General features: G+C 54.2%; 2 protein-coding genes and 1 long non-coding RNA gene across 11 annotated transcripts; 2 read left to right on the forward strand and 1 right to left on the reverse strand.

The window, feature by feature from the left end:
- Window positions 1–1217: 1217 nt before the first annotated feature.
- LOC104846615 (uncharacterized) lies at window positions 1218–12727 on the reverse strand. Of its 2 annotated transcripts, XR_010323597.1 has the most exons (5): window positions 12221–12727; window positions 9707–9780; window positions 3946–4107; window positions 3555–3701; window positions 1218–1410 (listed from the first exon to the last, which is right to left on the reverse strand). It is a non-coding gene; the product is annotated as an uncharacterized LOC104846615 (long non-coding RNA). The 2 variants fall into 2 exon arrangements; XR_010323596.1 differs by having other exon boundaries at window positions 1218–3701; window positions 12221–12722.
- Window positions 12728–12890: 163 nt separating this feature from the next.
- ATP6V0C (ATPase H+ transporting V0 subunit c) lies at window positions 12891–18817 on the forward strand. Its single transcript, XM_003417762.4, has 3 exons — window positions 12891–13098; window positions 17764–17947; window positions 18090–18817. The coding sequence occupies exons 1-3, from the start codon at window positions 13020–13022 to the stop codon at window positions 18292–18294; spliced, it is 468 nt and encodes a 155-aa protein (XP_003417810.1). The 5' UTR covers window positions 12891–13019; the 3' UTR covers window positions 18295–18817.
- A 16-nt stretch (window positions 18818–18833) lies between these two features.
- AMDHD2 (amidohydrolase domain containing 2) lies at window positions 18834–27148 on the forward strand. Of its 8 annotated transcripts, none has more exons than XM_023557495.2 (12): window positions 18834–19172; window positions 19363–19499; window positions 19588–19727; window positions 22373–22568; window positions 25114–25168; window positions 25349–25561; window positions 25632–25720; window positions 25797–25941; window positions 26017–26124; window positions 26288–26356; window positions 26591–26758; window positions 26931–27148. In XM_023557495.2, exons 1-11 carry the CDS (start codon window positions 18839–18841, stop codon window positions 26734–26736), a joined length of 1632 nt encoding a protein of 543 aa, XP_023413263.1. In that variant the 5' UTR covers window positions 18834–18838; the 3' UTR covers window positions 26737–26758; window positions 26931–27148. The 8 variants fall into 8 exon arrangements, with proteins under 8 accessions (XP_023413263.1, XP_023413260.2, XP_023413262.1 ...); XM_023557492.2 differs by having other exon boundaries at window positions 26591–26692; window positions 26796–27148; XM_023557494.2 differs by having other exon boundaries at window positions 26591–26692.
- Window positions 27149–27613: the final 465 nt, after the last annotated feature.

Raw genomic sequence — 27613 nt, forward strand, 5'->3', positions numbered from 1 at the left:
ACAGGCCCTCCTCAGACTAACACAGGCTCCTGGCACCCCTCCTTGGCAGGACCTAACTCCCCAGTTCAGCCCGGTCCCTTGCCCGCACTGGCCCATCCGGCGCTGCCTCTTGGGCAGTGACCCCACTTAGCTGGCTGTGAGGCTCCCCCAAGTTTCCATTTACTGCTGCAGGGTGGTTAGTGGAGGACAGGCCCTGAGAGAGCACCAGGGTCCGGGGTGAAGGGCTGGAGGGAGATGCTGTGTCCCTGTGTTTCTGCAGAGTCTGGAGCTCCTGCCAGACCTTGGCACATGCTTGCACCTCTGTGGCTGACTGCCGGCAGCTCCACCTCAGGGCCTGCCCAAGCGGCGCCTTGTGCATTGTCGGAGCAGCCCTTCCTGTGAGCTTCCAAGGTCTCCCTGCTGCGCTGCCCGTTTAGCCTTCCATGTCCCTGGTGTGACAGGCCCCTGGGAACTACCCACAGCATGCACGTCTCGATCTCACCCGGTGCCGCCTTCCCTTCTTGTGCCCACACACCTGCATGTGCCAGCCTCAGTACACAGGTGCTGGTACTGCCACCGCTAGTCCCTGCCTGCTTGCTCTGTGTGGAGACACCCTTCCTCAGCACTCTGGTAGCATCTGACTGCCACACATCGTGGTTGTCCAGACTTTGGGCCCGGCAGGCGGTGGGTGCCAGATGAACACTTGCAAGCGAGGACTACAGAGTAGCCCTTTCCACCCCCTGTCCCCCTCAGCTGGTTCTGAGGGTTGGCACTGCAGGGGGAGAGGGACAAGTGGATGCCGAGTGGGCCTGTGGAGGCCCTGGGACCTGCCACCCACAGCCTGGCCCCCATGTGGCTCCAGGCAGCCCCACCTCAATGTCTCCACGATGCCATGCTCTGCCCATCTCCACATCTTCCCTCACTCCTCCTGTTGGGACTTGTGCTCCCTAGGCCTCTGACTCTAGCCTTTGCCTCTTAGCAGGGCAGCAGGAGTGTAGGAGGAAAACCAGGAAGCCTCTGTGGCTTTGGGAATCCAGCAAACCTGTCAGAACTCAGTTTCCCCAACTGTAATATGGAGACAGTTGTCCTTCCCTGCTCTTCTCACAGGACTGTTGGGAAGCTGAGGGGTGGTGATGGTGGTGTGAGTCCCTGTAGAGGGGAGCAGTGCTGTGGGGGAGGGCCCCGATTCTCCCCCCTCCCCTGTGGACTGCTGCAGCCCCCTCCCTGGCCCCCCAGCACTTGCCTGTACCGCCAAGTTTGTGTGCATTAAAGACTGTCTTGTATCAACTCCAGGGCTCCCAGTCTATTTTTTCTTCCTCAGGCGCTTCCAGGGGCCCCAAGGTCAAATGGGGCAGAAGACTGTGCAGGGCTTACAGATGTCACCCCTCAGAACAGTCCAGAAATTAACTTGAGCTGTATGTAAGCTTTCACCTAAAGCACAATAAAAAAAAAGGGGGGGGAGGGAGTTGAATTTTATATGTGAACTATGGCTCAATAAAATCAGTTGCCGTTGAGTCATCTCCAGCTCATGGTGACCCCATGTGTTTCAGAGTTTAATAAAAAAAAAAGTTACAGCCTAGACAACCCTATCGGGCCGTTCTGCTCGGTGCTGTAGGGTCACTGTGAGTCAGAGTCAACTCGACAACAAACAACATCTATTTTGTATTTAATAAATTTAATTTTTTATTTTGAAGTAATTTTAAGTTTATAGAAGAGTTGCAAAAATGGAACAGAGAGTTCCGTATGCTCTTTACCCAGCTTCCCCTCATGTCACTATCCTACGTAACTGTGGTACAATGATCAAAACCAAGAGAATGGTCGCTGGTACAATGCTGTTCTAAACTAACCTACAGACTAGTCAGATTTCCCCAGTTTTTCCACCAATGTCCCTTTTCTGTTCCAGATATAAATTCCTTTTATTAAATCCAGAGTGTCATCAAATTCACAGGCTAATATTGGCTCCAAAAAAAAATTGCCACTAACTAAGCAGTCTAGCAACCATGTCACATTTGGATCCGTGTACCTGGATAGTTCTCCTCCTCGGCCTAAATGCCTCAATGGCCCCTTTGTGTCAAAATTTCACCAAGTGAAGCCGGGTGCCAAGCAACCCTCAGGGTATCTCCCTCACCCAAACATCTATGTTAGAAAAGCTTGTGGGTTTTTAAAAATAATCTGCTGGTGTTAAATTAAAAAAAAAATTATAATCCGGGTTATATTAGTGTCCAAGGTGCTTGAGAAGCTGGGTCTGAGGTTGTATGAGTCATTGCTAAAAATGAAATGTGTCACACAAATGCAGACTCACTCGTTTTAGCAGACCAATGGAATTTGGAGTCCCTAGGCAGCACAAATGGTTAAGTGCTGGGCTACTAACAGAAAGGTTGGTGGTTGGAACCCACTCAGAGGTGCCTCGGAAGAAAAGCCTGGCAATCTACTTCCCAAAAACCAGCCTGTGAAAACCTCATGGAGCTGTTCTACCCTGACACACGTGGGGTTCCCATGAGTTGGAATTTTTTTTTTAATTGTACTTTAGGTGAAAGTTAACAGTTCCAGTTAATTTCTCATACAAAAATGTATACACATATTGTTTTGTGACATTAGTTGCAATCCTCACAATGCGACAACACACTCCGCTTTTCCACTCCTGGTTCCCTGTGTCCATTCAACCAGTTCATGTCCCTTCCTGCCTTTTCATCCTGCCTCCTGACAGGAGCTGCCCATTTGATCTCGTGTATCTGTTTGAACTAAGCAGCACACTCCTCATGAGTATTATTTTTTGTTTTATAGTCCAGTCTAATCTTTGTCTGAATAGTGGGCTTCAGGAATGGTTTTAGTTCTGGGTTAACCGAGCATCCAGGAGCCATAGTTTCAGGGGGTTCCTCCAGTGTCTCTCAGACCATTAAGTCTGGTCTTTTTATGTGAATTTGAGTTTTCCAAACTTTTCTCCTGCTCTGTCCAGGACTCTCTATTGTGTTCCCTGTCAGGGCGATCATTGGTGGTAGCCGGACACCATCTAGTTCTTCTGGTCTCAGGCTGGTGGAGTCTCTGGTGGTTTTGGTTTGGGTATGGAATGTGTCAACACGGTGTTTGGGACGAAGGAAGCAAAGCCACATTTTAGAGTGGGCACATTGACCAATGACATGACATGAGGACAGTGCCAACCAGCAGCCCAAAGCCCCCATCACAGACTGTGCGTCCACCACACCGCCTAACTGCTCACACACCAGCAGTTGGAATGCAGAGGAGGGTAGTGAATGAGCTCCTGGAAACAAACACAGTGTTAGGAAGTTCCCCTGTAAATCTGTATCCTGATGGGTGGCTGGGGCAGGGCGCAGGGGAAGGCTGGGCACTGAGGGAGTGTTCCAGCTGTGGCCCATTCCTGCTGCAGATCTCCTCTTCCCTGTTCAGTGATGTCGAAGCTCCTGCCACCCACGCTGTCCCGGTGCCCTGTGTCCATAAGAAGAGACAGGAGCAAACGCTGCTCTGGTCCACACTGAAGCCCATCCACAATCCAAGTCTTATCAAAAGTTTATAAGCTACCGATTGAAGAAAAACACTAGTTGTGTGGGTGATTTTACCTTTTTGATCTTGTGAAGGATGGTTACTGGCTTTGAAAACCAGTTTACCGGACCGACACTCTGGAACATCTGCGTGAATGTGAAAATAAAACGTTGCCAGGGCGGTGTGAAAATCTGTGAACCTGTAGTGACCATGTGAAGGACATCCTGTTTAGCAAAGCAGAAATGAGGGAAACCCCCCATGAAATGGATTAACACAGTAGCCACAAGAACGAACTCAAACATACCAACGAACATGAAGATGGCACAGGACCAAGCAGCATTTCATTCTAATGTACATAAGGTCACCATGAGTTGGAGCCGCTTGATGGCAACTCACAACAACAGCAACAATGACCATACATATGGATTTTAAGCAAAACTCAACTTTGCAGAAGTGAGAATGATTTACCAAGGTGTTTGGTTGGTGTTGACTTCAGCCCTAAGTGAAATTATCCAAGATTCATGGAGTAGCAGCCTTGTGAAAGGCTTGACGTGCCAATGCTTGGTAGGACCGGAAATTGTCCGTGCATTGCCTCCGGGGACAGTAGCACCCGTCTGTCAGTCCGACTGTCTGTCAGAAGAGAAGAAGGAAGCATGTGAGATAAAGGAACTGCCCTCCCAAGGTACAATTTCAAAGGATTGCACTAGTTGAAGCATGGTCAATCTGTCCTTCTGAGAAGTCAGATAAACACTACTTGTGATCATGGAAGTCTCCTGGGAAGGAGCACTGCAGCCAACTGGAAGGAGGAAATAGCTAAGTTGAGGAAAGGGCACATGCAAAGGCCCAGAGGCAGCCAATCAGTGCACACCAAGCTTTCACTGGTACTGTTTCCTATCATTTTGTTTGCAGCACCTGACACACAGACATGCTCAGTGGATGTCTGAGGGGCGGATGGGGAACAACCAAAGGGAATAGGAAGGAATAACTTCTCCATCAAGAATGTCCCTAAAGACCATGGTTTCAGGGGACATCTAAGTCAATTGGCATAATAAAATCTATTAAGAAAACATTCTGCATCCCACTTTGAAGTGTGGCGTCTGGGGTCTTAAACGCTAGCAGGTGGCCATCTAAGATGCATCAGTGAGTCTCAACCCATCTGGATCAAATGAGAATGAAGAACACCAAGGACACAAGGTAATTACGACCCCAAGAGACAGAAGGGGCTACATGAACTAGAGACTACATCATTCTGAGACCAGAAGAACTAGATGGTGCCTGGCCACAACCGATGACTGCCCTGATACGGAACACAACAGAGAACCCCTGAGGGAGCAGAAGAACTGCGGGATGCAGACCCCAAATTCTCATAAAAAGACCAGACTTAATGTCCTGACTGAGACTAGAAGGACCCTGGTGGTCATGTTCCCCAAACCTTCTATAGGCCCAGGACAGGAACCATTCCTGAAGCCAACTCGTCAGACATGGATTGGACTGGACAATGGGTTGGAGAGAGATGCTGATGAGGAGTGAGCTTCTTGGATCAGGTGGACACTTGAGACTATGTTGGCATCTCCTGTCTGGAGGGGAGATGGGAGGGTAGAGGGGATTAGATGCTGGCAAAATGGTCACGAAAAGAGAGACTGAAAGGAGGGAGTGGGCTGCCTCAGGGGGAGAGTAGTTGGGAGTATGTAGTAAGGTGTATATAAGTTTATATGTAAAGGGCTGACTTGATTTGTAAACTTTCACTTAAAGCACAATAAAAATTATTTAAAAAAAAAAAAAGAATGTCCCTAAAACCCAACATCAAAAGTTATGCTCCTGAAAGCAAGCTCACATTTCTCATTCAAAATGAGAATATTTTGTCTGGAAGTTTGTACAGATCAGTGTTAATGTCTTTTCAATACCTCAGGTTTTAGTTGTTTATATCTGTATAATATAAAGAAAATGAAACATGCTTTTTCTGTGACCACCACTCAGATGCCCCAACCCCTTCCAGTCCCTCCCAGGTGCGTCCTGTCCGTGCCCCTGCCCTTGCTGCTGGTGCTGCAGGAGCTCTGCTCGGTTTTCTTGTGAAACTGCTGCTGGCCATGATTTCCTCCCCAGGTTCCCCTTACTCAAGCTGGCCACATGGGTGGACAACTCCCTCTTCCTTCTCTGCCTCCCAAGACAAGCAGATTTCTGTATGAGTGCTGTGCTGCTGGCCACGTCTGAGATGGCTTGGCTTGGCTTGGCCCATAGCACTACCGCGCTCTCTCTCTCTGCACCAGCTTGCTTTCAGTTACTCTAACAGATCAAGAGCTCCTACCTCAGGGTCTTCGTACATGCCATTTCCTCAGCTGGCTGCAGCGCTTCTTTGCCAGGAGACTTCCACCTAGGGGCCCAAAGCGGGCTGGCTCCTCTGCTCCAATGCCTTCAAGCACTTTAGACGACTCTAAAGTGTTTATCGGAAACCCTGGTGGCATAGTGGTTAAATGCTATACAGCTGCTAACCAAAAGGTCAGCAGTTTGAATCCACCAGGCGCTCCTTGGAAACTCTATGGGGCAGTTCTACTCTGTCCTATAGGGTCACTATGAGTCGAAGGCTATGAGTTTTTTTTTTTTTTAAGTCGTTTATCAGTCTCCCTGTGCCCCTGCCCTCGAGACTGTGAGCCCAGAACACTGTGGAATGCAAGAAGCCCCCGCGTGATTTTGCCTGAGCTGCTGGGGGCTGTCTGGGGCCATTCTGGAGGAGTGTTGGGTGTCCACACTGGTGTGCACTGGTCTTATGTGGGGTGTGCATTTCCAGGGCTCAAGTTGGGCCCCCCACCAGCATTCCCTGCAGTATCAGTGCTCTGGACCCCTCCGAGGCCGGAATTGGGCAAGACCTGGGAGCATCGGGAGGGCCTGGCTGGAAGAGGGCCCAGGGCTGTGTCCTCTGATGTCGCAGAGGCCCAGTCAGCGGGGAGGCCACAGTTCGGGCCCAACTGGACCAGGCAGGCTGGCCCCTTCTTTCTGGGTACCTGCACCATCTGCCTTCCTGCAGCCCCTTCTCCTGGCCTGGTCTATGGCCATCGCGGCCCAGCTGGCGTCGCTGCCTCTAGCCTCCTGTGAAGGTGTTTCATCTGTTTGGTTGTCTTGGTTTTAAAAGGTAAAATGTTCACCTAGTAGAAAATTAATACAGTACAGGGTATGTGCAGTGGGAAGTTTCCTTCCTGCCCCCTCCCCAGAGGCCACCACTGTTAACATCAGCTGTTTATGTGGGTAAAGGAGTCCCTGGGTGGAGTGAACAGTTAAGTGCTCAACTACTAGCCAAAAGATGGACAGTTTGGCCCCACCCAGAGGCTCCTCAGAAGACAGGCCTGGTGATCTGCTTCCAAGAAGTCACAAACTTGAAAACCCTATCAGTTCTGCTCTGCACACATGGGGTCGCCATGAGTCAGAATCAACTCAACAGCAACTAGCAACAACCACCACGAGGGTCTCAGCCTTGTGCACTGTGACATGCCCTTAGCCCTTGCTTCTGGAGGCTTAATTGCCCATAGGGATCATTCCACAGCAGAATGGATGACCTGCTGCTGGTCTGGTCATTATTTTTAACCACTTGCCTGCTTCCTTTCAAACACAAGCTGGACTGGGTACAGACCCTCGTATCTGCCAGGCCCCAGGTCACAGAGCCCCAGCTCCTCCCTCCTTCCTACATCTCAGCATCTAATAACCATGCTTCGGGCCTTATCGTTAGGGTGCCCAGCTTCCCCGGGTCCCCCTCATCTTGTATCTCCAGGGCCTGTAAATGCGGGATGAATGAGAGTCCAAGGCTGACATGGCCCTGGTTGTGCAAATCCCAACTGGGGGAGCGTGAGGGAGTTGTGCGGGGCCTTCGGGGTGTTGACCTAGCCAGAGGAGGGTCCAGGGCGGGATGCATCCAGCATCCTGAGAATCTGCTCCCGGGACCAGGTACTGACTGGGTTCCAGCAATCAGCCAGACTGTGTCCCTTCCCAGGATGCTCATGGAGGTAGAGAGGGAGAGAAGGAGAGAGGGGGATAGGAGGCGGGGAGAGAGAGAAGAGGGGAGACTGAGAGAGAGAGAGGGAGAGAAAACATACCGCACCTGGCTTGGCTGCCGAGAGTCAGAACCCACCAGGCCCTTGGGCATTAATCCTCCAAGACTGGGGTCAGCGAGAAGGATGGGGGAATGGCCTGTCCCTAGGGTCCTCCCTGTCATCTGACTCTGACCTCTTGACCTTTCAGTGTCTGACAAATCCACCATCACGAGTCTCCCTATAACTACGCCACCCACAGAACCTCCCTGGGCCAAGAGCAGTTGGTGGCCTTCAGGTCTCCCTTATACCACGTATTTTATTGTACTTTAGATGAAGGTTTACAGGACAAACTAGCTTCTCATTAAACAGTTAGTACACATACTGTTTTATGACATTGGTTGCTAACCCCACGACATGTCAACACCCTCCCTTCTTGACCTTGGGTTCCCTATTACCACTTTCCTCTCCCCTCCTGCCTTCTAGTCCCTGCCCCTGGGCTGGTGTGCCCCTTTAGGCTCATTTTGTTTTATGGGCCTGTCTAATCTTTAGCTGAAGGGTGAACCTCAGGAGTGACTTCATTACTGAGCTAAAAAGGTGTCTGTGGGCCATACTCTGGGATTTTTTCCAGTCTCTGTCAGGCCAGTAAGTCTGGTCTTTTTTTGTGAGTTAGAATCTTGTTCCACGTTTTCCTCCAGCTCTGTCCGGGACCCTCTATTGTGATCCCTGTCAGAGCAGTTAGTGGTGGTAGCTGGGCACTATTTAGTTTTACTGGACTCAGTCTGGTGGAGGCCGTGGTAGTTGTGGTTCATTAGTCCTTTGGACTAATCTTTCCTTTGTATCTTTAGTTTTCATTCTCTCTTGCTCCTGAAGGGGTGAGACCCGTGGAGTATCTTAGAGGGCTGCTCTCAGGCTTTTAAGACCCCAGACGTATAAGCCATTTTTAATTTTTATCATTTTATGAGCCCTGGTGGTGCAGTGGATAAGCGTTTGACTGCTAACCAAAAGGGCAGTTCGAACCCACCCAGCAGTTCTGAGGAAGAAACATCTGGCGATCTGCTCCCATAAAGATTGAAAAAAACCCAAACCCATTGCTGTCAAGTGGACTCCAACTCATAGCGACCCTATAGGACAGAGCAGAACTGCCCCACAGAGTTTCCAAGGAGTGCCTGGTGGAATCGAACTGCTGACCTTTTGGTTATCAGCTACAGCATTTAACCCCTATGCCACCAGGGTTTCCCCATAAAGATTACGGCCTAGAAAACCCTCCCGGGCAGTTCCGTTCTGTCACATGGGGTTGCTATGAGTTGAAACTGACTCGACAGCACCCAACAACAAATATCATTTTATAAGCCATGTTTTTTTTAATTACGGAAAAAATGCATCACCTTTATATTCCGCCCCCCACCCCAACAATGCCACTGCATTCCTGTCCTATCTCCCTTCAGCCTCCCTGGGCCCCACATAGCTCTTAGCTAACCAGGTAGAGAGAGCTATGCCATTTCTCAGCATCGTCAGGCCCACTCTGGACATGTCTTTATGGCGACTCGGGAACAAGGCCCCACTCAATTGGACACGGCGCTTGTCTGCAGTTTTCTGACATTCCCGATTATGCTGCTGGGCCCACTGGAGCCTCTTCTTTTGAAGAGCTTCCTTGGGAGAAGTTCATCTTCCCAATCACTTGAGGCCATTTGGAATTTTGTTCCTGGTGTCTTTGCCCATCCCTGTCCTCCCCCTCCCCCCCCCCCATTCTGCAAAGTGCCATCGGTTTTCTTTCTCCAGCTGGCTTTCAGTCAGGATGGTGAGCTGAAGGTCCCACCCTGTGTCTTTGACTGCCTCCCCTTTTCAGGGTCTCTTGAGTTTCCCAAAGGCCCTCCCTTTCCATGACTGGAAATCCAAACCCATGCAGACAGGCCAGTGACTCATGACACTGTGATTTCGTGCCAGGGTTGGGGGGGGGGGCAGGGAAGTAACTGTGAGTGAGAAGCCACAGGTTTGTTCTTGGCTGCCTCCTCCTGCAGTCCCAGTTAGAGCACAGGGCCTGAGAAATGCCCCATCCCCACCCCGGGACCCTGCCATGGCTAGGAAGTCCAAATTGGTGACCTGGGCCCTTGAGGTCCCTTCACCTGGTGACCAGATGGGCCATTCTCAGCCCCTGGGCTTTGAGTTTCAGTTCCACCTCTCACCTGGTGACCTTAGGCAAGGTTGCTCACCTTCCTGTGCCTGTTCCTTGTCTGCAAAATGAGGACGATCATGGTGTCTTCCTCATAGGGTCACCCGAGGGTACCTGAGATAATACCACACAAGGCTTGGAAAGAAGAGGGCCAGGCATACGGTAGGTGCTCAATAAGTGTTAGCTCTGTGTGCCACGCACCCTATCAGGGGACACAGAGAAAGAGAACTGGGACTATCAGTGGGGGAGACTATGAGGGAAGAGGGGGGAGGTCAAGAGGGCTTCCTGGAGGAGATGGTGTCTAAGTGGGTTTAAAGACTGAGTAGTATTAGCTAACTCAGAAGGGTGAAAGAGTAGCTGGTGCAGAAGGAGCCACATGCTCAAGGACACTGGCGATGGGGGAGGGAGTGGAGCATCATGAATAGGGGCGCAGTTGTAAGTGGGAGTAGACCCTGTAGGGTCCCGCCGGTGACAGGGAGATGTTGAAGGATTCCTGGAGGGAAGTGACTGCTCAGATTTGCCACTTAGAAGGATCCTGTGGTTTCAGGGTGAAGAACGGGTTGATGGGGAAATGACCCAGGCCAGAAGTGGGGTGGGAACAGCCCACAGGGGCCCAGTGGTGGCAGGGCACAATGCGGGGGGTGGGGGGGGCACTGAGTGAGTAGTCAAAAGTGAAGAAGAGGAGAAGCAGTGTGACTGCTAGTGTGAGAGGCTGGGCAGCTGGGAGGCCTTTGGCAGAAAGCAAGGAAAAAACCAAAATATCTAGGTTGTCTGGACCAAACCAGTGAGACGTATGCAGTGGTTAAAGAGCTACAGCAAGCTATGGCTGCTAACCAAAACTAGCAGTTCGCATCCACCAGCCCCTCCTTGGAAACCCTATGGGGCAACTCTGCTCTGTCCTATAGTCTTGCTCTGAGTCAGAATCAACTCAACAGCAATGTTTTTTTTTTTTTTTGGTACATATATATGTGTACATACATACAGAAAATTACTTCAAGGAAATGGCTTGTGCAATTGTGGAGGCCAGCAAATCCCTAGGTCAGGTGGCAGGCTGGAGACCTCTGGTGGCCACGGGGGCAGGGGCTAGCAGAGTTTGAGACATGCTGGTTTGAGGTGTTCCAAGCCCCAGCAGAGACCCAGTGTGACCTCTCACCCCCGAGCCACAGCTGGAAGTGGGAGAACACACAGCCAGCAGTGAGCAAAGCGGACTACCTGCTGATCCCTGAGGGGACTGTCTCCCTGCTCTGCTGCCAATCCAGGCCTCTGTGCACTTCTGGCCTCTGCACCTGCAATCGCTTGTCCCTGTAGGTGGGCCACCCTGCTCCTCCTTCCTTTGGCCCAAACCCTCCCCTCCAGCAAGGTGCAATTCATGAGCCACCCTCTCCAGGCAGCCTCCCAGCCCCCACCCAGCCCCAGCCTTGTCTGAGGCTCCAATAGCCCTGTATCCTAAGTGCCTGGAGTTATGGGGTCTGGCCTTGGGTAGGCCCTTGGAGGGAGATCAGGGCTAGAAAGGTGCAGCTGAAGGACTGGTCAGTGTAGATGGAGGATGACACGAAGGTGAGGCCATGACCGCTCAGGGGAAGGGCAGCCCTGGGAGAGCCTCGGACCTGCAGCAAAGCTGGGGTTACTCGACAGGGCCCAGCTCTGCTCCCCCTTGTGACTCTAGGAAGCAGTGGTCTGACGGATGAGCTATAGGAGGGGTGCAGGAGAGAGGAGAGGGTGCTGCGAAGCCTGACAAATGTTCTTCCATCTAGAGAAATGGTGGTCACCAGTGACCTTCACAAGGACAAGGAACCAGGGAGGGCAGGGTAATGAGGAATTAGGGGCACTGTGGGAAAAGTCCTCTCTCAAGAAGCCTCAGTGGGAGGCAAGAAAGGGGGGCAGAGGGAGGCAGAGAGGACTTCTAGGGGTAGCTGCTGTCTCCTTTCTGGAAGCAGGACAGATGTGGGACTTTTAGGGCCTGCAGGTTCAGAGGGTGCCAGATCCAGCTTAGCTGGGAGGTTGGAGGGCAGAGGGAGGTTCCTGTGTGGAAGGAGGAGCTGAGAGTCCAGCAGAGAGAGGCCCAGATCAAGGAAGGTGACCCTGCCACCCAAGTGGAAGGAGTTGATTACAGTAGGCACAAGGAAATGCTTTAACACAGGGATGAGGGCTTGGGGGTAGAAGGGAGACCCAGCCACTGCCAGGGCTCCTGAAGGGGCCGGTGGAGGTGAATACAAAAGGTTAAAGGAAGCCTGAGGAGCTGAGAAGTGGAGATAAGGCATGGGACCCGTTGCATGGGGGGTATCGGGCAGTGCCAGCCCGGGACAGAGGATAAAGGCTCGGGGATAAAGGCAGCCCTGCAGGGGTGGGGACAGGATGGGGGCCCCAAGACAGGCCACAAAACTGGCAGGGCTTCAAACTAGTCATGCCTCCATCTTGAGGGGCTCCTGCCCCCCGCCCAACTGATCTGGGTCCCTGACGCAGGGGAGGGGACAGATGCCGAGAAGGGAGCTCTTTTTCATCAGAAGCGAAGGGTAAAATCACCAAATGGAGGGTCAGAGCTGATAGGTCTCACCCTGGAGGAGACTGGCGAGGACCCACAGTGCCTGTCTGGTGATTGCAGGGACGACCGAGAGACACACAGGTCTGCAGCTGGAGGTCTTGACCTCATAGGTGGGATGGGGGCTCTCCTGGGCTCCGGAGCAGAGCAGGCTTGAGCCCGGGACTCGGCATTCCAGCTTTGTCTGCTTTGAGAAGACTGTGGTCCGGCCTGGCCCGATCCAACGCCCACAGGGTCTAGACTACGCTGGTGCTCAGTCAGTGAGAGATACGGAAGAAAGGCCAGGCGGTGAAAACCCTCTGCGCAGGGAACGCCAAGGAGAAGTAAATCTCAGACCTAAAAGCGGTCGGCGCCGCGCAGCCCGCAGAGGAGGCGGGACGGTAAAGCCACGCCCTGTATGTTAATATACGCTCCACCGCTCTGCCCCGCCCGGGGGTCGGACGGGTCCAACGCTGAGGGGTCCGAGAGGCCGGCAGCACCCGGCAACGCGCCCCGGAAGCCGAGGCGGGGAGTGGCCAGGGAGCCCGGGCCGGTGGGGCGATGGGCGGTCCGCGAGCGGCCCGGGCGTCGCCGGGACGCATCTCCCCTGCCGGCGTGAGGTGGTGCGGCCCGCAGGGGCGGGGCGCCAGTCATGTGACGTGGACGCGGACGCCATTTTGCTCTGCGGTGCTGGTATTTAGAGCGCAGCAGCTGACGGGCGGGATCGCTTTTGCCGCCGCTGGTCCCCTTTCCTCAGTTCCCGCCCGCCCGCCGCCCGGGGCCCTGCCGAGTCTCCCCCGCCTTGGCCCGCTGAGCTCGCCACCCACCCGCAGACATGTCCGAGACCGCGGCTGGCCCCGAGTACGCCTCCTTTTTCGCCGTCATGGGCGCCTCGGCCGCCATGGTCTTCAGCGGTGAGCGCCGCGGCAGGAGGGACCGCGGGCGGGGAGTGCCGGAGTGCGCGGGGCTTTTGGCCGCAGTCCGCGGGGTTCGGCCTGTGACGTCACTGATGCAATTCGGAGCTGTTGGGGGTGCCTGGAGCCACAAGTGACTACGGGCGGGGGATCCGGGCCGGTGGGCTGCAGGGACAGCCTGGGGTCCGGGGGTTCGAGAGCTCCTGGGCCGGGCAGCCCCTGCCAGCCGTTCGAGTCTGTGCGGGGGTGGGGCAACGGCGCCACCGCTGCCATCTTAGCCGGGAAGGCGAGCGGGAGGCTGGGTTGGGGGTGCGGGGGGCGATGCGCGGGCCTGCGCCTGCTCCGCACCCGGCCTCCCCCCCAATATTGCGGGCGGGTGTGACATCACATCTCCGCAGGCTCCCCCGACGCGGGGCCGCCTTGTCTGTGGGCGGCGGGGGGGATCGGGCCGAGGGAGCCTTGTCACTGCAGAGACTCAGGCCCTTCGCATTGGCCGCGGCCCGGCCTCGACAGGGACAGGTGCTTCCGGTTAGGGTTTGCTGCGGTTTCCCAGTAGGGTCGTCAGTTGTGTGGGCTGGTTGGGAAAGCTGTGCCGAGGGCTTGGTCCTGAGAGTCGGAAGGACCGAGGGGCGGAGGGGGGTGGCACTGTCAGTTTGTGGAAGATGGGGGGTTAGACAGGCTGAGGCTCTGCCGTGTGGAGGCACTCTGAGGGTCTATGCCTTGAGGTGTCCCCATTTACAGGATTAGGTCTTTGTCTCTTGGGAGGGAGTCTTTTAATTCTGGCCCTGATGAATGAATGACCTTTTTTCTCGTCCTGAAATTGGGAGGGGCTGCCCTGGGTGTGGGGGAGGGGACCTCCTGGGTTCTTGATGGCCCCCTATTCCTGAGGTGACAGTTGGGTCTCCCTAGAGTGGGGTTGGCTCTTGGCAGTCCTGGGGTATCAAGTCCAGTGAGAATCGTCCTACCTGGGAGGAAGGTGCTTGGGCCAGGAGTGGGAATGCTGGATCCAGGAAAGCAAGTACCAGCCTGGCCGCATCCCCCAGGGACTGGTCCGACCTGGTCTGAGCTACCTCAGGTAGGTGTGGTTTTGGGCTCTGATGACCCCACCCTGCCCCACCTTACCTGTGGACTGGGGAGGCTCCCCTCCAGAGCAGGTATGGGGAGGGTTTGAACTCCAAACACAGTGTCTGCTGACTGTAAACACTTGGGGGTGGGGGCTTGGGGACTCTGCTTTCTGGGTGCCCCTGTCTGGGCTTGCCTGCTGGTCACATGCTGCTGAGTGAGCCCTGCCTTCCCCATCATGCACCAGTAGGGGGTCATTTGTGGTGGGAGAAATGGTCAGGACTTCCCCTTCTCTTCCAGGCTAGCCTGCTCTTTTCACAGCTTGGGGGTGCCTCCTGCTCTGGAGCTCCTTTGAATCTTCTCCACCAGCCTTTTCTGCTCTTTGTGGCAAGAATCTTTCCCAGCATTCTGGTCTGCCTGGCTACCTGTGGGTTGTCATGTGTGGCTGTAGTTCCTACTGTGCCGGGCACTGGGGAGATGTCAGCGAGCAAAAAGATCCCTGCCTCATGGAACTGGAGCATTCTAGTTTTCTCTGCTTGTTCCCCAAGCCCTTTCCTGCACAATTTTCCTGCCTCCCCCCACCAGCGCTTCCCTTCCCTTCATCCAGAAATCCGCAAGGTGCTTATAGATGAGGCCAGAACAGGCCATCACTGGCCCAGGGCTTTACTGCTTAACCCTGGCTCCTGGGCACTGGGTCCTGTCCACTCCTGTGGGCCTCCATGCTGGCTCCTCTCTGTCTGCTTTCAGCCCTGCTCCCCTACGCACAAGAGCCACCTTCTTACTGAGCCAATTGAGTCAGCTCCTGACTTCATTTTGCCTCTGAATGTAGCCCTTTTCCAGGGGTGGCCTTTTTCTACTGCACTCACTTCTCAGGGTCTCTCCCTGATCAGGTCCCTCTGTCCGAGGCCTTGGTGCTGCACCCAGGCTGACCCTAGCTCTTTACCGCACCCCGGCCTCAGCAGCTCTTGGCTTGCCTAGCACTTGTCCTGGTTGGTCGTCCTCTTAAAACCAATTGCGGTCTGAACCTGTCTTCAGGCCCCACTCCCACTCACATTCCAGCTTCCCCTTTTCTCTTGACAGTGACAGAAATGCTGGCATTTGTTTCTTCATCACTCCTTCCACAAAACGTCTGTTGCTCCTTTTCCGTATTTTTGACTTCCTCCCTGCTGGTGGCACCCTGTGGGTGGTGGGTACATTCCAGGAACTGCCTGCTGGCTTGTCCCCTCTGTCTGGAGGTGCTGGAAGATGTGCCTTCCCAAACCCCGGGGTGGCAGGCTGGGCCTTCTTGGAGACCTGCCTCTGCCTGGGATGAGCGGCTTTCATCTGTTGCTCTGCTTCTTGATGGTTGATGGTCCTGCGGTCTCTTCCCTTTGTTCCTCTTGTTGCTCCCTCCTCTTCCAAGACTCATGATCTCCCCACTGCCCTAGTAGTGAAGGGCTCGCACTTCTGCATCGGGTGCGTTCTGTTCCCGGTATTCAGTCTCCCAGTGGCAGCTGGGTCCGTGGGGAGCCCAAAGATACATTTGGTGGCAGGAGAGTTGCAGGCAAGGCCTCCTGAAGGTGGGCCCCCAGTCTGGGTGGAGGATGCTGATGTCCAGGCATGGCATCGTCCACACCTCAGACGGTGCCCTCCAGCCTTCCCCACCCATCTTGTTTGGTGTCTCCGCACTGTGTGGAGCTCTTACTTTGCCCCATCTTTCTGTGATCCCCCACACACCTCCGCAGCTCCATGTGGCATCACCGCCTCCACAAAACCTTTCCCCAGAGCCCCTGCCTGTCCTATCTCAGAAGAGGCTGCTGCACTTAGTGCACAAGAGTCCTGTGAAGGTGGAGATCTCTCTGGGCAGAGTGGTCATCTCTTGGACCAAATTGATGAGTAGAACATGCACAGGAATGGCCGGGCCTCTGCCACCTCAATGCCCATAGAAGCAGCAGTCAGGAAATCAAACGACATACTGCAGTAGGCATTATGTGCTGCAAAACACCTCTTTAAAGTGTTAAGAAGTAAACACATCACTTCAAGGACTCAGGTGCACCTGACCCAAGCCATGGTGTTTTCAGTCTCCTTGTATGCATGTGAAAAGCTGGGCAGTGAATGAGGAAGATACAAGAATTAATGATGCCTTTGAATTATGGTATTGGTGAAGAATATTGACTATACTGTGGAATGCGAAAAGAATGGGCTAATCTGTCTTGGAAGAACTACAGCCAGAATGCTCCTTAGAAGCGAGAATGGTGAGATTTCATCTCACCTACTTTGGACATGTCTGAAGGGACCAGTCCCTGGAAGAGGACATGATACTTGGTAGAGTTAGAGGGCCAGTAAAAAAGAAGACCCTCAGTGAGATGGATTGACACAGTGGCAACAACAGTGGGCTAAAACATAGCAACAATTGTGAGGGTGGTGAAGGACCGAGCAGTGTTTTCTTCCCTTGTACACAGGGTTGCTATGAATAAGAACCAACTCGATGGCCTCTAACAACAACTGCCACCCCTGACCTAGGTCATCCTCTGTGGAGCAGGCCCATTACTGGCCCCTCGGTGCTCCACTAGGATAATGTGGGCCGAGGTGGGGCTACCAGTGCAGCCTGCTCCCACCAGACTCCTCAGGTCACTCTGGAGGGCAGGTGGCAGCTGGCTGGTCCCCCATGGATCTCCATTGTTCTGTTCCAACACTACCGTAGCTTTCGTGGAGAGAGTTTGGGGGAGGAGGAGGAGGGACACCTTTAGAGGAGACAGGTCCTCTGGAGTCCCTTCTGTGCTGTGGGAGGCCTCAGGTAGTGGCCTCTGAGCTAGGCCTGGTGAACTGGAGGCTGTGGTGCTCACAGGGTGGCCTTATCATGTGGTCCTGGCTGGGTGATGGGTGCCCGAGCAGAGCCCACGTCTTGTCCTTGACCCTCCCCATGATTGAGAAAAGATTCTCTGGGCTGCTGAGGGCCTGCTGTTTGGCTAGGGGAGCTGGAAGCAGCTCTTTGAGCAGCGCACCCAGCTAGGTACCACAGGCCCTGACCCTCACATGGGCAAGTGGAGCAGTGGCCTGAGAGAACTGCACCTGCCAGTTCAGCCTCTCCTGGCCCTGTGACCTTGGGTGGCTCTTCCAGCATGGTGTCTCTGGTAGATAGCCCCGAGGGCTGGCCTGGCTTGATACATGGGCTGCTGAGATGCTTTCTGGGTCTTTTCTGACTTAGGTGCCTGGGACTCCAGGGTTTCTGGGCCCCAAGTGGCCTGTCAGCTTGCCCCCTCCCCAACCCCCCACAATCACTGGGCACCCTGACCTGTTCTAGCTCTACCTTTTGGTTGCAGGCAGCTGCAGCCAAGGCTCCTTAAGAGCAGCAGGCTTTGGGGTGTGCTGGGGAGTGGGGCTTCCTGGCAGAGCTGGAGCCTCAGATTGCCCAGACAGTGGGAAGGGCCTCACCAGAGGAAAGGCACAGCTGTTCCTCCCAAGAGGCCTCTCCTGCCCTGGCCAGGCTGTTCTGCTCAGTGCCACCTCACATTGCGTGTGATAACTTGGGGTGGCCCTCAAAGCTGTGTCAGAGCTGTCCCCCAGGGTGCTGGCCTCAGGTGGCCTCCCCTGCCCTGGGCTTACTTCGCCTCCCTCCCACAGCCCTGGGTGCCGCCTATGGCACGGCTAAGAGTGGCACAGGCATCGCGGCCATGTCGGTCATGCGGCCGGAGCTGATCATGAAGTCCATCATCCCAGTGGTCATGGCTGGCATCATCGCCATTTACGGCCTAGTGGTGGCTGTCCTCATCGCCAACTCCCTGAATGACAACATCACCCTCTACAAGTGAGTGCCAGGCAGCCTGCTGGTGCCATGCCCTCCCCCATCCTTATCAGGCACTCCACAGGGCTGGGGGGACTCTGTGAATGTATGGGATGGGGGAGACAGTGCCTGGCTGCTAATGTCAATCCTGTGTCTCTCTCCCCAGGAGTTTCCTTCAGCTGGGTGCAGGCCTGAGCGTGGGCCTCAGTGGGCTGGCAGCTGGCTTTGCCATTGGCATCGTGGGGGATGCTGGTGTCCGGGGCACTGCCCAGCAGCCCCGGCTATTTGTGGGCATGATCCTGATTCTCATCTTCGCAGAGGTGCTTGGCCTCTACGGCCTCATCGTTGCCCTCATCCTCTCTACGAAGTAGCCCCTCTGCACCCAGCAGCCACAGAATACAATGTAAAGATCACCCCCCTCCTCATTCCAGGATGAACAGCCTGACACACACGCACGGGGCCGCAGACCCCTCAGTAGTTGGTCTTGTAAATGCGCAGTGTCTAGTGCCCACTGTCTGTTGCCCGCCTTGCCCCCGGCCCCCGCCCCGTGCGGTGGACATTTGGGCCCACTCCTTTCCCACCCAGGCCCCTTACCAATGAGGAGCAGGCCCTGGGTGCCCCCAGAGTGTATAAGGATGAATTAGACTTGTAATTTTTCTCTTCACTGGATGTTTATTTATAAAAAATTTGACCTATCCATAACGTCTGTGGAGCAGCCCTCGTCTCCCATTCTATAGTAATCTTAGGTAGCGTGTTCCGTTGTGGGGTTCCGGTACGCTGAGACTTCCGTGGATGTAACACCTCCCTCTCCTCGCGCGGCCCGAGGAGGGCAGGGTGCTGGGCCCACGGGCCCAGCGCAACCTGTGTCCAATAAAGTTCTCGGATGTTACAGGATCCCGTGTCCGCGCCGTTTCTATGGGCCCATGCTGCAGCCGGGGCTCTGGTGGCGCCAGACTGCATCGGGTACGCCGCCGCTGGGGGCACCGGGGCGGGATTTCACCAGCGCAGAGCGCTGCACTCGGTCACGTGGATGGCTGGGTCACATGGCCGCGGCGGTCACGTGGCGCGTTGCCTCAGTCAGCTGAGGGCTACGTGGCACCGCCCGCTCTGGGCTTGCCCGGGCGCGGGATTTGGACTCGGCGGAGCTGCAGGCGGCTTGGCTCACGATGCGCCGCGGGCAGGGCGCGGCGCGGGCCTCGGTCCTCCAGTTCACCAACTGCCGACTCCTGCGAGGCGGGACGCTGCTCAGGTGGGGCTGCGGAGTGCGGGGGCCGGCCAGGGACGCGAGACGGGGCGGGGTGTAGAGGCCGAGCGGGGGCTGCGAGGTTGCGCGAGATGTAGGACGCGCCCCGGCGCTGGGACAGCTTGAGGGCCTGGGGTAGAGTGCGGGGCAGAGGACTCCCCAGCGAGCGATCCGAGATCCGGCCGCTCGGTGGCAGGGAGGACCTGTGGGTTCGTGAGGGCCGCGTTCTGGATCCGGAGAAGCTGTTCTTTGACGAGCGGCGCTTGGCCGACAAGCAGAAGGACTGCGGAGGCTGCATACTGGCGCCAGGCTTCATCGACGTGCAGATCAACGGTGCGGCCCGCGGGGGGCCTGGGGGCGGGGGCGGGGGCGGGGGCGGGGGTCCCAGAGCACCGCGCGACCTTGTTTTCTGTGGCCGCAGGCGGATTTGGCGTTGACTTCTCTCAGGCCACCGAGGACGTGGGTTCAGGGGTCGCCCTGGTGGCCCGGAAAATACTGTCACACGGAGTCACGGCCTTCTGTCCCACGCTGGTCACCTCCCCGCCCGAGGTTTATCATAAGGTGAGGTCGGGCTCCAGGGCCTGGAGGAAGGGTGCCCCAGGAGGCAGCTCCTTAACTTCCGACGAACCTCATCCTCTCCCACCTCCCAGCAGGATGCTTGGCTTCAGTGTCTGGCCTCACCTGCTGCCAGCCCTCTGCCTGGCCTGGCATCCTGCCCCTGCGACCCTCAGGTTCCCTGGCTGCCCCTGCAGCTGCGCATAGTCCACCGCATGTTTGCTGTCTCCGTGCTCAAACCTGCCACACACCCTCCCCACCCTGCACTCTGGCTGCTTTCGGGCTCCAGAAACTGCCACCTTGACCAAGGTCACCAGGGCCTCTGATTGCCACATCCAAGAGTTACTTCACAGGCTCAGCCTCCCTAATTTGTCTTTGGTATGTGGTGGCACACATCTTACAGAAAGCTTCACTGTCTCTCCACAGGGTGTTCCTGGGGCTGGTTTCCCCACCTTTCCTTTCCACCTGCAAGTTCCAGGACTCCTTGTCCCTCATCTTTAAGGGTCTCTAGTTTTAAGTCTGCCATGTTTTATCATTTAATATTTCTGTTCATATGTATGTTATTTTTCTCTGGGCTATTTGTGAGTCCGTTGGTTGTATCTTGCTTCTTTATTCTTTAATACTTTGTTTTAAAAGATGGCTATTCACATAAATAATCAACACAGTTACTAAGTTTAGGAAGCTAACTGTTAAAATACTAGAGTGAAACTTGTGAGAGCCAAAATTCCTGGGGACTGCTTTGTTTTTCTGGGTCTCGAAAGTTTTCTGTCTTTAACAGGATGGTGCAGTCTTACCACTTTTATTTGCTTGTTGTAGTGGAAATTATTTGAGTTTTTTTTTCTGACCGGGTTCTGGCTTTCACGGGTTTTACTGTATTATTTAGTTTTGCCTGTTGTTCTTATGTGTTAACACCAGTACAGCATCCATTCCAGGGTCACCATATTTCATTTTGCTGGTCCGCTCTCTCCTCTCTATCTCTGTCTGTCTGTCTGTCTTTGTCTCACACACACACTTCCCTTTTGGGTGTGTGGAGCAAGAGAAGGAAACTATAGTGGGTCAAGGGTGGGCTCTGGGTTCCAGCTTCCTGGGTTTGTTTGGTCCTGGCCTTCCAATTTCACCAACATCTGTGAGACTTAGGACGAGCCCTTACTTCATTCTGAACTTTAGTTTCCTCAAACCCTTTCTCTCAATTAGGAATGAGAGTAATTGTAGCATCCATCTCTTAGGGTTGTATGGTGCGCTGCACTTGGTACGTATTAAGCACTTAGTTAATATCAGCTGTGGATTATTTTCTGGGAATTTCCTCGGCTCTCTCACAACAATGTCAAAATGCCAAAAACCAAACTTATCTTCCTACTGCAAGCCAGCGCCTCACCAGGCGTGTTCTGTCCTGGTTGATAGCCCATGGTGCACTCTGCCGGTAACTTGGGGAGATATGCTGTCTCCCACTAGGCAGCACAACTGAACCTTGGGACTGGCCCTTGCAGGTGACCTTGCCAAGTGCAGGAGTCTGCACGCCCTCCCCCTCTCTACCCCTTTTACCTTTTACCTCCTTAGCATCCCTCCCAGGCACATTCTGGCACTTTCTCTCTCCAGCCCCCAAGCCATCTGCTGGGAATGCCTTTGTTGTGCTCTGTTGGCCAAACCTAGGGCCATCACGTGCCAATAGCACCACATCTGATATCCCTGATACAGACTTAAGGAACTTCTTTCAAGAAGGACTTAACTTGAAGTTTTCTTTCCAGCACCCATCACAGTCCAGGCACTTTGTAAACCCTGGATAAGTGCTTACAGGATGAAGGCTTGGGAGGCAGAGAGGACCTGATTATGGAAGAGATTGTGGAGGGCTTTGGCTATGGAGCACTTAATACCAGTTTCAGCTTAGAAATTAGAGGGCCATTCACTTGGGTATTCCCCCTACCTTCCTTTGGAGGCCCATTCATACTGGGTGGCATTGCATTGCCAGGTGGCCAGCAGTTGCCCATGTCACTTGTCACGCTCTGGTCTATTGCAACCACCTTCATGTTTGTGGTATCTCCTCCAGCTGTGCCCTTTGTTCCCAGAACAAAGACCTGATTGTATCTGTTCCCTGCTTTGGGTCTGCGGTCTCTTGAACCAGTGCCAAGCGTCTCCTAAGGGTGGCAGTCAGGCTCCACATGCTCTGTACACTTTACAGCTGCTTACTTGCCCTGAAAGGAGCCCTGATGGTGCAGTGGTTACATTCCTGGGTGCTAACCGAAAGGTGGTGGTTTGAACCCATCACCCGCCCTGCGGGAGAAAGATGTGACAGTCTGCTTCCATAAAGATTACAGCCTTGGAAATCCTACAGATCACTTCTACTCCGTGCTATGGGGTCCTTATGAGTCAGAATTGACTCCGTGGCAAGGACACCTGCCTTGAAGTCATCAAGTCAATTCAAGCTCATGGCAACTCTATAGAACAGAGTAGAATTGCCCCATAAGGTTTCCAAGGAGCAGCTGGTGCATTCACACTGCCCTTGTTTTGGTTAGCAGCCAAGTCGCCTCCCTACCTTGAAAGTGACTCATTTTCTTCGCCTCCAGGTTACGGTTCATTCTTTTCTCTTTTGCTTTGTCTTCAAAAACTCAATTCTCTAAAAACTCAGCTATTGTCTTTTTGTTGTTGATTTCTAGTGACCTTATGCTCAAGCACATACCCAGTCTTATTAGGAAAAACAGCAACCCTTTGGCCCTGCCAGTTTTCCACCCTAAACCAAAAAAACCAAACCCATTGTTGTGGAGCCCTGGCGGTGTAGTGGTTAAGACCTCAGCTGTTATCCAGAAGGTCAACAGTTCAAATCCACTAGCTGCTTCTTCGAAACACTGTGGGGTAAGTTCTACTTGACTTGATGGTAGCAGATTTGGTTTTCCACCGTGTTGTTGTTGTTGTTCTTAGATGCTGTTGAGTCGGTTCCGGCTCATAGCGACCCTATGCACAACAGAATGAAAGATTGCCCGGTCCTGAGCCATCCTTACAATCGTTGTTATGCTTGAGTTCATTGCTGCAGCCACTGTGTCAATCCACCTCGTTGAGGGTCTTCCTCTTTTCCACTGAGCCTGTACTCTGCCAAGCATGATGTCCTCCAGGGCCTGATCCCTCCTGACAACATGTCCAAAATATTTAAGATGCAGTCTCGCCATCCCTGGTTCTAAGGAGCATTCTGGCTGTACTTCTCCTAAGACAGATTTGTTCGTTCTTTTGGCAGTCCATGGTATATTCAGTATTTTTCGCCAATACCACAATGCAAAGGCGTCAGTTCTTCTTTGGTCTTCCTTATTTGTTGTCCAGCTTTCACATGCATATGATGCGATGTTTTGGTTTTTCCACAATAGGGACAACCATTTCCATCTCCAGCTGATTCTTTTGGAATTTTCCTCCTTATTTGTAAATCACAGGCAGGGTAATATCTGTTTGTTCCCTACCAAGAAAGATTAGCTGTAGCCCTGTTTTCAGTCTCTCGAGCCCCCTCTCATGCCCTTTGCTTCAATTCTGGAAAAACTTAAACCCCATCCTCCGCCATGCTCAGCTGTCAGGACTGTGTGCGTGGACCTCAGGCTTACCCTGCCATGCACCCTGCTTACTTTTCCTTATCTGCCAACCTGCTGTCCTTGGAGTTAATACTCCTTGCTTTTCTCGTTTTGTAGCTACTGCCTTTGCTCCAGGCTTGCTTTCTTTTTTAACAATGTTTTCAGTGAAAGTTTACCCAGCAGATTAGATTCCTCTTTGACAATTTCTATGCAGATTGTTCAGTGACATTAGATACGTTTTTCACAATGTGTCAGCATTCTTTCTGTGTTCTGGTTATTCCAGTGCTCTAGTTTCCCTGCTCCCCTGTCTTTACATCTTAGCTTTAGAATTGTTGACCTTTTGGTCTCACATAGATGTTTTTTTTAATGGAGCACTGTACTCCCCAATAATATCCTTTCTTTTGTGTGCCCATCTGTTATTTCGTCAAAAGGTGACCTTGGGATGGTTTCGGTTCAGGTTCAGGGTTTAAAGAATATCTCAAGGCAATCGTCTCAGGGAGTACTCTAGTCTCACCTGGTCCAGTAAGTCTGGACTTTTTAAGAATTTGAGTTTTGTTCTGCATTTTTCTCTCGTTCTATATGTTGTGGCCCTGATCAGAACTGTTGGTACCGGTAGCTGGGTACCAACTAGGTCTTCTGGTCTGCTCCAGGCTTTCCGCCAATTTTCTCACTCTTTTCTTCAATGGTGCCGTCGTTTTCCTCTTCTTGTGGAGCCTTTGAGACCTGTTCTCTTCAGCACTGGCTGCCAGCCCTACCAGGCCAGACTGTCCTGGAAACTCCCTTCCCTATCCAGGAGAGAGAGCCTCCTGGCCTCTTCCTGCTCTGTTGCCTGTGTCTGGTGTCCGGTGCCTTCCTCTCTCCTGTTTTATGCTTTCATTTTGGCAGAGCACATCCAGTAGCTTCCACAGAAAGGGGTCACGGGAGGTAAATCTTTTGAAAATGCCTTTGTTCTCGTAATTGGTTGTTTTGCTGGGATAGAATTCTGTTGGAAGGCATTTTCCTTCCTTAAATTGGAAAAACTTTAAAGACTTTGCTGTGTTGCCTTTTAATTTCTGGAATTGTTGATGAGAAATCTGAAGCCATCTGACATTGCATCACTTGTGTGTGGCCTGTTTCTTCTCCCTGGAGACTTGTGGGGTCCTTTCTTTGTTGCTGTGTTCTGAGCCCTCAGGAGGATGTGGGGAGAGGGGAGCCAGAGGGTGTCTCTTTTCACCCATTGTGTTGGCAGGCCCTGCCTATCTAGAAACTCAGGGTTTTGCTATGTTTTATTTTTTTATTATCATTTTTTTTTTGTTTTTCTTGAATTATTGATGATTTTTTTTCCCCACTTCCGTTTCTCTGTTGTATTTTTTTTGAAAGTCCTGCTAGTTTACTGCTGGACCTCCTGGATGGACTGGTCCTTTTTTTTTTTTTTTTTTTTCTCTTTTTGACTGCTTTCTGGATGTTTCCTCAGTTTTTATCTTCCAGCTCTTCCCTGGGTTTTTTCCCTGACTGTTCCTGTTTTTTAATACCCTGTTGTTATCTCATGGATATAAGATATTTCACTCTCCTTTGGTTTCTGCTTTCTACCCCAGTTGCTTTGTCTTCTTGTTTGTTGTGGCCCTTCGTTCTAGAGACCTGCCCAAGATGCCTGGTGGACCTGGCTTGTCTGGACCCTGGTGGGGCTTCAGCCCTCTTCTGATGACCTGAGGGAGGGCCAGCAGGGACTGGGCTAGGCGCTGCCATTAGCTTTGGACTCTGGACTGGGCTTGAGCTTGGGGCTGGGCTCAGAGCTCTGACCTTGGCTGGGCTGTGACCTCAGGGTGCTGGGCTGTGTGTGCAGGGCTTTAACAGCTGGTTCCCCCCAGGTCCTTCCTCAGATCCCTGTGAAGAGAGGTGGCCCCCATGGGGCAGGAGTCATCGGTAAGTAGCTGGCCCCTTCTCCCACCCAGCCTTGTGAGACTCCAAGAGGGGGGAACCTGTTGGCAGCCCTTCTCCTTCCAGATGCCCCACCACCAGGGAGGGAGGGCAGGTGAGAGGGGCCCAGGCAGGGGCTGTGGGGTGGGGCTGCCTGCTAGAGCTGCTCCGTCGCCTTCCTCCCAGGGGTGCATCTGGAGGGTCCATTCATCAGCCGGCAGAAGCGGGGCGCTCACCCTGAGGCCTACGTCCGCTCCTTTGAGGCCAACGCCTTTCATGATGTGCTAGCCACCTATGGGTCCCTGGACAACGTCTGCATCTTGACACTGGCCCCCGAGCTGGGCCGCAGTCACGAGGTGATCCAGGAGCTGACAGCCCGTGGTATCCGCGTGTCACTTGGTGAGGGGGCTGTCTGCAGGGTGGAGGCAGGGCTGGGCCTGCACAGGATCTGATCCTGTCCCCTGCACAGGGCACTCAGTGGCAGACCTGCGAACGGCCGAGGACGCGATGCAGAGCGGGGCCACCTTCATCACTCACCTCTTCAATGCCATGCTGCCTGTGAGTACTGCCCTGTGCCCGGGCAGGTGGGGGCTTGGGGCCTGCATGTATTCAGCTGTTGCTTCCTTCTGCCCAGTTCCACCACCGCGACCCGGGCATTGTGGGGCTCCTGACCAGTGACCAGGTGCCCCCAGGCCGCCACATTTTCTATGGGATGATTGCAGACGGCATCCATACCAACCCAGCAGCCCTGCGCATCGCCCACCGGGCCCACCCCCAGGGTAAGTGGTGGGGCAGGGTGGTTGATGGTAGGCTGGGGACCTGCCTGCAGGTCCTCATGCTCCTTTCTCCCTCAGGGCTGGTGCTGGTCACTGATGCTATCCCTGCCCTGGGCCTAGGCAATGGTCGTCACACGCTGGGGCAGCAGGTGGTGGAGGTGGACGGGCTATCAGCCTATGTGGCAGGTGAGTGTCCCTGCCTCCTGTCTGCCAACCATGAGAACAGCCCCTCAGGGTGGGAGGCAAGAACCCAGGGCTCCTGCCAGCCTACTGGGTCTCCCCCACGCCCTACCCCGCCAGTGTGTCAGGCAGCCCTGTGTCCCCAAGCACCACCCTCTCTGCTCTCCAGGCACCAAGACGCTCTGCGGCAGCATCGCCCCCATGGATGTCTGTGTGCGGCACTTCCTGCAGACCACAGGTCAGTGAGGCTGGGGGCCTTTGGACCCAGAGAGCAGTTTGTCAGTGAGGAAAGGGTCTTTGCAGTAGGGGGAGGGCCTGGGAAAAGCAGGTCTGAGTGGCATTCTCGGGTGGGGGAGAGTGGGCCCTGGTCAGCCTTGGGCTTCGAGCTAGGAGCTCTGGGGTGTGCATGGGTGAGGGGCCATGGCAGAGCCTGCTGGAGCCAGGGTCGTCACTGACCTGTGTCCGTGTGCAGGCTGCAGTGTGGAGTCGGCCCTGGAGTCTGCATCCCTGCACCCCGCCCAGCTGCTGGGGCTGGAGAAGCACAAAGGGACCCTGGACTTTGGTGCTGATGCAGGTGAGGGCTGCCTTTGCCCTGCAAGGAGACTGGAGAGTTCCTGAGAGGCCTGGGGACAGGGCCAGGGTAGGCGAGTGGGCTCTAACCCATTCCCCATTCTCAGACAGCCCTGTCCAGCCGCCCACCTTAGTCTGGCTTCCTGCGTGGAGCACGTCCCTGGGCCTCAGTGTCCCCACAAGCTGGCGGTGGGGGTGGGGCTGTGACATGGCCCCCCGTCCTCACTGCTGCCTCCCTCCAGACTTCGTGGTGCTCGATGATGCTCTCCATGTCCAGGCCACCTACATCTCGGGTGAGCTGGTGTGGCAGGCAGAGATGGCCAGGCAGTGACCAAGGACCACAGCGGCGAGGATGCTGGCCCCAGCTGGGCAGTCAGGCAGGGTCATCAGGGATCTGGTCTCTGGAGTGAGTGGCCATGATGGAGCAGGCGGGGTTTGAATAAATGTACATCTGCAGGGACCCCATGCTGTCTCGAGTCTTGCTTGTATTCAAAGCAGGCCTCCTGGCTACTTATGCTGTCACTCTGGTGGACCTCCTGGGGGAGGTATGTGTGGCTCGGGTGTGGGAGTAGCATTGCTGGGCTTCTTGCACCCCAGCAGCGGAGGCAGGGGAGACCGAGGCCTGCACGGCTGCAAGAAGGTGGTCCCTTTGGGGATGACTCCATGGGCTTAGGCGATGTGTGGTGGAGTGTAGGGATGGGTGAAGCTGGCAGCGATGCTGGGTGGCACAAGGGGGTGGAAGCCTGGGACAGTGAGCATGCACGGCCTCAGAAGGTAGCCTGACAAGGTGGAGGGAGGGTTCTTTTCTCAGAGCTTCAAACAGAGAGGATGGAGAGTGGGGAGGGGCCTCAAGGCACAGTGAGTTCTGGGCTAGGTATTCCTCTGACCTTCAGGAGGGACTCCAGTGCTGGAGGCAGTGGCCTGA

This window comes from Loxodonta africana, chromosome 12 (genome assembly GCF_030014295.1).
Source record: "Loxodonta africana isolate mLoxAfr1 chromosome 12, mLoxAfr1.hap2, whole genome shotgun sequence".
NCBI classification, from domain to species: Eukaryota; Metazoa; Chordata; class Mammalia; order Proboscidea; family Elephantidae; genus Loxodonta; species Loxodonta africana.